Genomic DNA, 13320 nt, shown 5'->3' on the forward strand with positions numbered 1-13320 from the left:
TTTGCCCCACCCATCGTCTGCTGATACAAGTCCGCATCCAACTTCCCCCACTGCGCATCCGGATCCGACGCCATGCGCGCCCGGAACTCTTCGTCGTAATGCGACCACGCATAACCACCGTACGTCACTTGCGCCTGCCGCACCACGTCCATATATTTGAACAAAGCAACCGACCTGTTCGGATACTTTTTGCAGTACACACTGGCGTATGTCAGGAAAGCCGCCAACCAATTCTCAATGGTCACTGGCACCCTCAGGCGCCTAGCTAACTCCTGCTCTTCCTCCTTCGAACCCTCCTTGGCCATCAATTCCCTGTGAAGCAACTTCAAAATCTCCACATACTCCCCCTTCCAGATCTTGCTAGGGACAAGTGTGCCCCCAGTGGTTTTGCAACTCCCATATAAGGCAGCTTCCTGATGGGCACGTCACATCTCTCCTTCGCCCCCACGCCACTCGCCGCTGACTCCCCGGACTTCGCCGCGTCCCCCGACCCGGTGCTCACCGACGCCGCCGCCCCCCGCCCACTCCTTCTTTGTACACACCCCCGCATCCATCACATACCTGCCCTTCACCAGTCTCACCAAATCCTCCCCCCCAGCATCCGTACCCACAGACACCTGGCCTCCCTGAGGTGTGCCCCAGCCACTCCCCCCGGCAGCCGTACCCACAGACACCCGGCCTCCATGAGGCCCGCCCAAGCCACTCCCCAACCGTGTACCGGCCTTACCTGGCGTCAAGGCTGGCGTCCGCACCGGATCCCGCCGCCTAACCAGTTCCGCTGGGGGGGCCGTCATACGCGGCACCGTCTGCCGGGGGCGTACCTGTAAAATACTTCCAACAGCATTACTCGTCTCCCCCCCTCCCAAATTTCCCTCTCCTCCTCTGACTCCAGCTCCCCGCGCTCTCCTCCATCCCCCCACTGTCTCGTCTGGCCCCCTCCCGTGCTCACCCTGCTCAAACCTGCCTTGTCCCTGCACGCTCTCATCAAAACCCCCAAAACCACGCTCTCTCTCCTCCTGCTCTCTGCTTGATAATCCGCATCGCCTGAAACATTCGTGCTCCAACCCCGTCCTCCGGCGGCCGTCTCGACCCATCCGGGGGGGGGCGGAGATCTATGGCCCTTCCATCCGCTGTCCTCACGTGCATGGTCCTCGTTGGAGCGCGACTGCCCGTACAAGGCAGAGCCGGCCCATCCTCTCGGCGGGTTGGAGCCGCATGCTGCTCACCCGAGCCCCCTGCCAACTGCTCCTGCCAAGAAAAAAGCGGGGAAGTCCAGCATGCCGTGGAAAACCCCATACCCCCCCAAACTCCTGGCGCGCCCCTCCCCAGGCCACTAAATGCCCCCCTGCCACGCTGGCTGCCCCCCCCACCCTCCTGCCCCCCTCCCCCCCCCTCCCCCCGTGCCTACTCCCCACCCCCCACAAGCCCCACACCCCCGTGGACCGCCCCCCTCTACCCCCGGTCGCCCCCCCACCCCCGAGACGCCACTCCCTGTACCCCCCTCTCCCTTCACCCTTCCCCTGCCCCCATCCGCCCTCGCCCCCCATGGCGACGCCTCGCCCCTCCCCCGCCCCCATCCACCCTCGCCTCACCCCTCCCCCGCCCCCATCTGCCCTTGCCCCCCCTGGCGACGCCGGCCTGATGGGCCCCACCGCGCCACCCTCCCCCTCCGATGAAGACCCCAAGTCCAGCTCGCTCTCCCCTCCCCCCCGTGCCCCCCCCTCCCCCTCCGATTCCACAATCAGCAACGGGGAGCCACCCCCCCCAGCCGACCCTCCGGCCCAACCCCCCCGTCCGCACCCCGGTCCTGCCCCCCACCTCCCCCGCCCCTCCAAGCCCCGGCCCACCCTCCACACCTTGCACGCCAGTCAGCCCCTCCCCCTCACCGTGCACACCCCCTTCCAGCACTGCGGGCTCCTGACCCATCTCCCCCCCGCCACCTCCTGCACCCGGGCACCCCTCCCCTTCTTTCTGGCACCCCCTCACCACACTGACTCCCCCCTGCCCCCCCGCCCCCTCCACAAACACCAGTGGCGCTTTCCCCGGTCCTCCGCGTTTCTTCCCCGATGCCTTCCCCCTTGTTAGTGCCCCAGCCACCAGCCGGCCGCCGCCGCGCGTCACTCGGCCCCTCCTCCCCGCCCCCTCCTCCCTCCGCGCTCGCGACCTCGGCGGCTCACAGGCCGCAACCGCCGCTGCGGTGCCATCTGCAGCGCGCCGCGGAGGCCTTACCCTCACATCGCCACGGAGCAGGTCCATCCTGCCAGCGTCTCCCAACAGGCGCAGGGCTTCCCGCACCCGGGGATCGGTAAACACCTCAGCCGCCACGCCGCCACTCAAAGGTACGCCCGCTCATGTCCGCGTTGAAACCGTGCAGCACAGCCAGTCACCAGCCCCGCTCACCTAGAACACAAAGGCCCTGACACGAAAACTCCTGCACCCTACAAACACCCAGACGAACCTCCACTACCCACCCCAACTAACTAAACACTCCTGCCTACACAAAAACTCTCCTGCCTACACCTCGGCTGCCGGGTCACTGTCCATAAAATGGTGGACAGCGACCTGACATGGCCGGTCTTATACTAACAAGCCCAAAAGCAGCCCAAGGCAGCCCAAATCCCCCCGAGAAGCCCAACCAGCCCAAGCCTCACTTCCTGTGTCCCCCCCCTTCCTCCCGGGGCCCCAAAATTCCCCGGGGGGGGCGAGCCTCCCTCCGGTCGGCCACCCCAGCAAAGCCCCATTCTTTGGTTTTGCTGCAGGGTGCCGGTGTCAGAAGCTGCACGATGGGACATCCGGTCTGGTGATCCTCGGCAGGGAGCCCGGAAGTCAGGAGCGTTCGAGCAGGATCTGGAACAACGCTGGAGTGGTCCGAAGTCAGGTGAGCACTTAGATCTATTACGGAAGGGATCGGAGTAAAGGCAGGTCCGGAGTCAGGTAAGTGCTAAGCGACTAAGCGAAGCATGAGAGCAAGGGAAAGTGGTGTTTAAATACCCGAGTGCTCAGCTTCAGTTAATGTTCTCACATGTACACATTGGAGCTGTTTACACCTGCATATATTACAGAGGTTGCAGACTCATTATCCTAATGTTCAGCAAACTCGTGTTTTTTCAGGAACCACGTTGAAACTGTTTACAAGTGCATGTATTAGAAATATTACAGACTAATTATTCTAATGTTCAGTAAACTTGTGTGTTTCAGTAATCTCATGTGTTTCAGGAATTAAAGTTTAACATCAAGCATTGGCATAACACTGACAAGAAACAACAAGCATTGGTAATAGCAAGGATGCATTACTTAATATGACTACAGACGTGACATAGAATGGGGAATAACGTGATATGAAATATTGGCAGATTTACAAAACCTGTACAGTTGCAGATGAGTTTGGTTTCCTCATAACAGTTCCCCCCCCAAATGCCTTCTCAGGGGACAAGGTTTATCAGGGTGCAAGGCATGGTAAGTTCTGGCCACCTTGGGGCATGTACATGTGACTCAGGTTCCCAAGATCGTTCTGAAACATCGTAACCCTTCCAAATAATTAAATAACGACCACATATATGGTTGGCATCCAAAATATGATGCACCCCATATTCCATATGATCTCCTAACACAAGAGGAGGGGGTGGATCTTTTTTTCGTGTGGAAGGGTCGTAAGGTTTGAGCAAGGACACATGATAAACCGGGTGGATGGCATAGTCTTGCGGTAAGGTTAATTTCATTGAGACCGGATTCAAGATTTTGCTTATGGAGAAAGGGCCATAATATCTTAGTTTTACGTTTTTGGGGCCTTCAATTTGAATAATCCTGGTTGATAACCAGACAAAATCTCCTATCTTGGAGGACGGTTCAGGGGTTCTGTGTTTGTCAACAGACTACTTAGACTTTTGCTTATTTTTAGCGAAACTAAGTTTTGCCTTTTCTTGTAATCCCTGTAAGAGTTCCCGTCTTTCATTCACTGCAGGCATAATGTTGGCTAAATTTGGGAGAATAGTAGGGAGTGATCGTGAATGTACATCTTAAACTTTGTTCAAGGTATTGATTCACCTTTTCTCTCTGGCCATCAGTTTGTGGATGGAAACCAGATAATAATGCTATTTCGATTCCTAAATGTGTGCACAACTGTTTACAATATTGAAACAAATTGAGCTCACGATCGGAAATTATTTTACCAGGAAGACCATGGAGTTTCATGATATTGTTAATAAATATTTAGCTAAAGATAGTTACTGATGGAAGTTTCATTAAAGGAATGAAATGTTCCATTTTGGAGAGTAAATTTACAACTACCAAGATTGTTGTAAAGTTATTTGACTTAGGTAAATCCGTGATAAAGTCTAAACTGATTGTGTGCCAGGGAATGTGGGGGTATGGGTAATGGTTGCAAAAGGCCAGTGGGAGATGCATGAGAAGATTTTTGTCTGGCGCATACTGGACAAGTTTTGACATATTGCTGTACGTCTTGTCTGATGTTATTCCACCAGAAATATCGTTAAAATAATTCTAAGGTTTTGTTAACTCCAGGATGTCCTGCAGTACTTGAGTTATGGTTCAATTTTGAAATCTGTTGTTGTAAACTCTCCTTAGGAATTTACAGTTTGTTATTGTGAAAGAAATAACCGTCACTGATGGGGTTTTGTTAATGTGCTAACCATCGCTGTTGATTTTGTGTCTGAACGCTCTGTTTAACTTCGATTAGGAACGTGTCTGCGGGTGTAAGTGCCACTACTTTCCCTGGTGGAAATATGTATTGTGACTGCCTATTTTCATCTGGATCTTTTTCTGAACATATCCTAGACAAGGTATCAGACAGGAGTTGTTTTTGTCCTGAGCGGGATGTTATTATGAAATTGAATTCACTGAAGAAATGTGACCAGCACATTTGTCTGGGGGTAAGTGCTTTGACAGTTTTTAAGAACTGGAGGTTCTTGTGGTCCAAAAACATAGTGATGGTATGTTTTGCACCCAATAAATTATGCCTCCATTCGGGGAATACAGCTTTGATTGCCAACAATTCCCTTTCCGCTATGGTGTCATTTTGTTCAGCTGGTAATAGTTTCCGTGAGTAAAAGGCAATAGGGTGTAGGTGTCCTGTTGTAGCATCTTTTTTGCATTAGCACTCCTCCCATTGCATTTTGAGAGGCATCTACTTCAACAAAGATTGGTTTGTCAGGGCCAGGGTGTATTAAAATGGGTGCAGAAGTAAAAGCCGTTCTTAATTTGATGAAAACAGCTTCTGCATCTGAGCTCTATTGAAATTGTCGACCTTTTCGAAGTAACTGATTGATTGGTGTGACTATTTCGGTAAATTTTGATATAAAACGCCTGTAAAAATTGGCAAACCCCAGTACACACTGTGTGTTTTTTACAGAGGATGCAGAGGGCCACTTTAGGATCACTTCCACCTTTTTAGGATCCATGAGTATACCTTCAAGGGAGAGCCAGTAACCTAGAAATTCTACTTTTTTTGTGTTAAAAACACATTTCTCAAGTTTGGCATGTAAGGAGTTCTCCCTTAAACGTTGTAAGACAGAATGAACATGTTGAGTCTGTTCTTCCTCAGTTTTGCAAAAAATAAATATGTTATTGATGTAAACGATGACGCAAACATCCAGTAAATATTGCAAGACTTCGTTTATGAAATACTGAAAAGCAGCTGGGCATTACAGAGACCGAATGACAGTATATTCGAATAGACTGTATTTCATGCGAATTGCGGTTTTCCATTCATTTCCCTCCTTAATGCGGATGAGATGGTAAGCACCCCGCAGATCCAGTTTGGTGTAGATACTTCACCCTTTAACCTGGTTTAGCAGCACAGGAATTAAAGGCAAAAGATAATGATTTTTAATTGTTGCCTTGTTCACTGCGCGATAATCAATACACATTCTGAAGACGCCCGACTTTTTTGTCACAAAGAAAAGTGGCGAAGAGACGGGGGAAGTTGAATGTCTAATTAAACCAATCTCTAATAATTTGTCTACGTAGGTTTTCAAGTATTGGTTCCCAGGCTCGGTTAAAGCATAAATTCTGCTACAGGGCAAGACTGCACCAGGAATCAAATCTGTCCTGCAGTCATACACCCTGTGGGCTGGTCGCTTAGTAGCCTGGACAGGGTCAACCACAGCAGAATAATCTAGATATTCATTTATTAACTGAGGAGAACCTTGTTGCAAAGCAGAACAGAATAAGGGAAATAAGGGATCTTGAGTGTCCATAAAACAATGAGTTCTGCAGTGAGGGGATAGATTCCAGGTGTTACAGTTCTTTTAATCCAATCAATTTTCGGAATATGTAGCTCCAACCACGGAACGCCAAGTATGATGCCCAAAGTGGGTGTATCAATTAGGTCAAAAACGTTTTCCTCAGTGTGACCGTTCTCTCCTATAATGGTCAGAGGCGTAGTTTGAAATTCAATTAAACCAGAAGATAAGGTAGAGCCATCAACCGCTCTGACTGGTTCTGGTTTCGTTTTTGGGATCTAAATTATTTCTAGTTTTCTGGCTAATTATAAACCAAAAACATTACTGGTGTCACCTGAGTCAATTAAAACAGCTAGACTGTGTCTTTGTTGGGGTGTTATTATGAATGTTAGTCTAATTGTCATATGGTTTGGGGTACGATTCGCAGCATTAGTGGCATATTGTGAGATCTGTAATGGATTTGTTCTCGAAGAAACAATCTCTTTTTTCTACGAGCAACATAGTTTTCCGACTCACTAGATGGTTTATCGAACAAAGTTATAGACTTCTTTTTCTTAGGTGTGACTGGACAAACCTTGGAAATATTACCAGCCTTGCCACAGTAAAGACATAGATTACCCTTATGTGTCCTTTCCTATTCATCAGAAGAAAGTGGTCCTTTTAGGCCTCCAATTTGCATTGGTTCTACGTTATTATTCTTGTCTTCTGAATCTTTGTTCTCATTCTTAAAATGTAAAGTTCTTGGTTCTCCTCTAGGTCTTCCACACTTCCGTTCTCCTAACCTGTGATCTAGCTTAACCACTAAATCCAAGACATTGGTGTAATCATCTGGCAGGTTCATGATATGTGCTAAAGAGTCTTTTAATGCATCTCTAAGTCCCCAGTAGAATAGATATATTCTTTTCTCTTCAGGCCAGCGTGTTTCGGATAATAATAACCTATTAAAGCTTGTTATGTATGTTATTAAATCTTTGGACCCATGCGTAAGTTCAACAACTCGTTATCAGACGCTTGAATGAATACATGAAAGTGTTTTATTAGAATGTGTAGGTAGGTGCCTATCACTAGTAAATTGGCCACAATCTCAATATAACACCCAATCAAGGTCTCAATACATTATTCCCTTGCTCAACCCATGGTGGCTGGCTGCAAGCAGGCAGGCTTGACTTAGCGACAGGTGTGTAAAGCTTTTTAAAACACTAATACATGAAATATGTAAGACACAACACACAATACAAAACGAACATTTATTTATAAAAATGAGACATATTTTTATGATTAAAATGACACTAAAATGTCAAAAATTCAATGTAGACAAACAGAGATATTAATTTGTAAAGATTAAAAGTAAAACTAGAGGTTAGAAGCAAATAGTGTGTAAAAGGTTAAAAAAAATTGCACTGGACCAGAAAAAGGTCAAAAGTCCTTTACATTTACTTCAAGAAGTGTTTCCTGATCCAGGGAAGTGTCGACAGCACAAATCCTAGATTCCAGAAGCTCCGAGTTGCTCCTTGGGATATTGAGACTACATTTGCTGGAATGCACCTTGCCAAATACTTAAAAGTCTCCTGGATGCCATCCAGCTGACTGTGTTTTAGTGGAGATGATGCAGGTGGAGTTCTTTCAACCTGTTGCTTTCAGGGAGCCCACTCCTTCCAATTTTGAAGCAAGGCAAAGTCCTAAGGGCTGTAGTTTCAAGTGTACAGCACGTACAGTCATCCAGAGTGCAATCCTGTGGGTGCATACCTTCTTCTTCTCTAGTGTTAAGCAGCAAACTCTTGTAGCTCTTTTTTACCTGTTGCTTTCCGGAAGTCCTTCCTTAATCCTTTTTCAAGCACGGCAAAGTCCTTAGTTCCAAAGTGTGCAGTATATGCCGTCCTTGTGTGTGTCGTCCTCTTGGGGTTGCTGACCAGGGATTCCAGCAGTGAAGTCTTTCTTCTCTTGACTAACCCAGGCAGGGATCTGAGTTGCTAGACAGCTTGTCCATTTTTATCCTTTGTTCCTGGGCAACAAGCAGGGGGCACCCCTGACCAATGGGGTGCAGGGCACCCTGCCTGAAGGTATGACCACTTCCTCCAAAGTGTGGCACATTCTAGACCCAGAAAGCACTATTCCAAAATTCAAAAAGGAGAAACTCACCCCAATACACCACTTCCAGCCCCTTCACTAAACTAATTACTGGGGATGCTGTCTGACTGGGGGTGCAGGCTGTGGAGGTGCACCTGTGCTGCCTTCAACTGCCATTCCCTCTTTGAAGACGAGTTTGGCTACTTCACCCCATCCTACCTTTTGCTCTGCAGCTTGTAGTTCTCCTCCCACAGGAAATCCTTTGTCTCTAGTCAAGCCACTTCACTCCTCTTTAGCTTGGCTCAGATTGACAGAGGTTGACCAATCAGAATGGCTTCTGGAAGGATGGAATTCGGCTTACAGAAAAGAAAGTTCTATAACTTCTTTTCCCTGACAGCTATAATAAATCTGACAATGGCAAGTTGTTGGATTTATTATATCATTTTGATACTTTGTAATACATTTTTAGCTCCTTTCTTTCAATAGTTATACTTCATTAAAGTATTTCCATGTTAGCCTAAAAAGCCTTTAGGCTGCAATGGAGAAAAATTTAATTGGTATATAACACATCTTTTATAATGTCCCTTCTTATAATTACAAGGCACCCTGCCCCTGGATCACACAGGGAAAACTTAGGTTGACATATTTCTAATTAAGGTAGTTTTCTACTTTAGAATTACCTTTAATTCCAAAGTCACATTTGCACATAATTTCAATTTAAAAGCGGCCTGCAAGGCAGGGCTTGCGTTTAAAACCAAATGGCAGCAGTCACCACAGTGTTGCATACTTAAGTGCATTACATTTACTGGACATCTAAACCTACATTCCCTACCATATAGTAGGGACTTACAGGTAGGTGTCAGTACCAATTGTAATTATACATAATTACCATGTGCTTTTAATCAGAGCACAGGCCCTAGGTCTGGTTAAAAGAGCCCAGGGCACAGTCATATTCAGAAAACCAGCATCCAGTAGTCGAATGGGGGCAAAAAGTGGAGGCATTGTAAACAGATCATGGTTTCTCACACCACCTCAAGTACAGAAAAAAATGAAAATTTGGTGCTAGGCAAAAATTGTCTGCTATGGGCTTCTGGCCTCCGCATGTGAATGCTTTCTGTCTCCAAAGTCGTGGGGTCTGCATTGACCAACATTTTTTTTTTACGCCGCATATTAGTGAAGTGACTTTTAAATGTGTGGTCATGTTAAGAACAATCAGGAATATTTAATCTTTCCTAACAACAAATGTTACAAAGTCCACTATGGTACTAGATTAGGCTATGCCAACAACATATAATTTGATCTCCCGGATAGTGAACTCAAGAGATTACAGCTCATTCAGGATGCGGTGGACACACTGCTCTTCAGATTATCTCGAAGTACACACATTACTCCCTATCTGAAGAGCCTCCACTGGATGCCAATCAAACAGCATATTACATTCAAAGTCTGCTGTATAGTCTTTAAGTCCCTTAAGTCACTGGCTCAAAGTTCCTGTAAAATCTGTTTCTAATATGGTCTCTTAAAGGATTATTTGTTCTGCGTCAACAAACCTTTTAGTTTTGCCAAAATTCAAGAAAGCTAGGGCGGAAGGATGAGGTTTTTCTGTACTTGTGCCTAAGGAGTGGAATGTTGTTCCTATAAACATTTGCTATCACTGAATTGGCTCTTTCAGGAAAGCATTAAAGTCATGGCTTTTAGGCAGACATTTGAGTAACTGCTTTTATGCTGGTCACTTTCCCACATGCTACTCGTATGATCTGCTACCTCCAATATACCCTTGGATGAATGATGCACTTTATTAATACCACATATTACACAACATATTATAACGTAACGTAACAGAACATAGCATAACATAACATAAAATGACGTCTCTCAGTTATATAACCCAAAATAAAGAAACATCAATCTTAGAACCAATGTAAGCATATTTCAAATGTAATCTAACAAATAACACACTTAAATTATTTTAAAGACATATTTTAACTAAAATACCACTCACCCCACCCCCAAGGTAATCCAGAGCCTCAAAAATACCAAACCAAATAAAAAATATTAGAAACATATCAAAACAAATATTCAAGTAAAAAAATTACCATTACACTTAAAACATTATAAATAACTGTATGAAATACCACAATATATTAGTAAGCAACCTTTTACCCAACTTAGCATTGACTCTCATCAGTGGGTGCTGGTGAAGGACATCCCTGCATGAAGACTCACCACTCTGAGGTTTGCGCCTTCTTGGACAAAGCTAAGTGGCTGGATGAGGGGGTGACAATGTTCTTGGCAAAAGGTCCACCATTGAATTGATACTATTTAGGTGCGTTTTCATGAATGGTTAGCAGGTACACTGTCCATGCATTTTTTCACACTGTACTGCATATCTTTTTGATGTGTTTTTTTTGTAATTCATTATTGATGTCTCTGTCTTCAAATGGCTATATTGCGGAAGAAAAGTATTTTGACTGACGGATTGATGGGTGTCTGTTCAATCTGCAAGTGTGTATATTTATGACACATCCCGTTAGTCCACCTTGGAGGAAGACATATTACGACTTTTCTCAAGCCCTGATTAGCAAATTTAAATAACAAGAAGGATTTGGGACCTAAAATCATGTAAAAACTCATTACTGTCCATCAGTTAAGATAAATCTCTAGTGCTCCAGTTACAAGTACATGGTACTGGTGGAGTGGTAAATCTACACTTAATAACCAGTACAGTCCAGAAACATCTGCCAGTCCTCTACAATTATGAGTTTATCCCCATGGAATACGGAATGACCATGCAACCCCATTAATACCCAGTGAAATTTCACACAGTATTCCATTTTCAATTGGGATTATCATCCAAATTTACCACCTGCTCTGAGCAGATGGCAAATATGAGTGGGGGACTCAGAGGAGGGGGAGGGAGTATGGTTGGGAGGTGTAAGAGTACATGAAGACTGTGGTCTGGTATAGAGAAACATTACATGTGTCCTTCATGTCGTGGCTGAGGGTCAGGCAAGGTAGGCATATGGGTCTGGATGCAATAGGGCCTGTACCCAAAGGGATTCTACTGGACGGATGTGAGAACAACAGGCCGTTTGTGATCAGACAGAGCGGTATCCTACCTAGGGATTCCAATCCTACTGACTCCTAATCAGGCGATATGTGGTGCCTTTCTGTTGACCTTGATGACGGATGGGCTAAGGACTTCTTTCATTTGCATTTGAAAGGAATCCTACCTTTAGCTACAGCACCTTTAAACTGGGCAGGCACATGATTATGTGCCACACAGCAGCTGGCTTTGTCTACTGGGAAGACCAATAAACACATATTCTTATCCTCATGCTGGCACTCTATACCCATTTGACTGCCTTGTTGGGTGACTGGGTGGTGCATTGTAACTTAGCTTCTTCAGAAATGTTGATCTTAACTCCTCCTATAGTAATGAGTTCCTTCCAAACTCTGAGGTGATTTGCATTAGGCATTGGTTGGTCCAATTAAGGTGTGCAGGTGGTTCTTAGTCAATATAAATTGTGTTCACATGTTGTACAGCTTAGTCTGGGACAGGTATGCTCTAATGTCTGATATCATGTTTTTACTGCAGGATAAATCAATAAAAAAGATGAAGAATAGCAACCACACTACAGAGTTCATTCTCCTGGGCCTCTCTGACCATCTAGAGCATCAGAAGATACTTTTTATGTTGTTTCTGTTTACATACATCATAACTTTGCTTGCAGATGTGACTATAATAACCCTAATAAAGATAGATCATGAATTGGATAGCCCAATGTATTTTTTTCTCAGCCATTTCTCATTTGTTGACATATGTGTTCTGACCATCACTGTTCCAAAACTCCTGGCCAATCTTATGTCTGACAGAAAAAGTATATCCTTCTCTGCCTGCATTACACAGTTGTATTTCTTTCTTCATATTGAAAATATGGAGTTTTTCCTCCTGGCATCAATGGCTTATGACCGGTATGTGGCCATTTGCCACCCTTTGCAGTACACCACAAAGGTAAACAAGAGAGTCTGTGTGCAACTTGTGGCTTCTTCATGGGTGATCACCGCTGCACATGCATTATTGCACACGCTAATGACTTCACAACTGTCTTTCTGTGGATCCAACCAGATTCACCACTTCTTCTGTGATGTGCCTCCCTTACTTAAACTCTCCTGTTCCAGTACCTTCATTAATGAGTTGGTTATATTTATAGAGGGAGGAGTCATGCTGCTCGGCCCTTTTCTGTTCATTGTAGCATCTTATGTTGGAATTATCTCTGCCATCCTTAAGATCAGGTCAACGAATGGGAGGGGCAAAACGTTCTCCACATGTTCATCACACTTCACTCTGGTGGCATTATTCTACAGCAGTATTGTCATCATGTACTTCAGACCATCAACCAATTTTGCTCTGGAATATGAACGCGTTGTAAGTGTAGTTTATTCTATCTTTATTCCAATGGCAAATCCTTTTATCTACAGCCTCAGGAACAAGGACATAAAAAGAGCTCTCCAAAAGGTGGTACGGTCCAGGAGCATGTCCTGCAGAATGTGAACTATGTAACATCACACACCAGTATATATTGATGTCAAAATGCAAATGTATCGGTTGTGATATACTGATGTGGCTTCATACATTTTGCAGCACATACAAACGTAGTCCAGTTTGTTCTATCTGAAATGCCTGCTGTTTAGACCAACTAATTGAATCAAAGAAAAGTATACTGCATTGTTTATTAATTTCATCTTGGGTTTATATCTGTGAGTATCAGGGTGTAGGGAGCTGTGACTGTCCAGGAAGTTTATTTCACACAGGAGCATTCAATATGAACTAGGAGTCACAGGATAGGGGAAATTGTTCTGAATGGTAATCAAAGATCTGTTACTCCCTCTCCTTTGAGAATACAGTGGATTAAATCTGAATGTAATCCTTGTGTGACTCACCTATTTCTACATCGCCTGAGCCTTCAAAGGCGCACTATTCTAGCAAAGCTTGCAATTTTATATATTATTTTACTGCATGATATGTTATGTTAGAGTACATACAGTTATC

At 45.4% G+C, this 13320-nt stretch overlaps 1 protein-coding gene across 1 annotated transcript; it reads left to right on the forward strand.

Annotated features, from left to right (window-relative positions):
• Nucleotides 1-11883: 11883 nt before the first annotated feature.
• LOC144783853 (olfactory receptor 1f45-like) lies at nucleotides 11884-12822 on the forward strand. The gene has a single exon (XM_078662602.1). It carries the CDS (start codon nucleotides 11884-11886, stop codon nucleotides 12820-12822), a length of 939 nt encoding a protein of 312 aa, XP_078518728.1.
• The last annotated feature ends 498 nt before the right edge of the window (nucleotides 12823-13320 follow it).

Source organism: Lissotriton helveticus, chromosome 10, assembly GCF_964261635.1.
Source record: "Lissotriton helveticus chromosome 10, aLisHel1.1, whole genome shotgun sequence".
In the NCBI taxonomy this organism is placed as follows: Eukaryota; Metazoa; Chordata; class Amphibia; order Caudata; family Salamandridae; genus Lissotriton; species Lissotriton helveticus.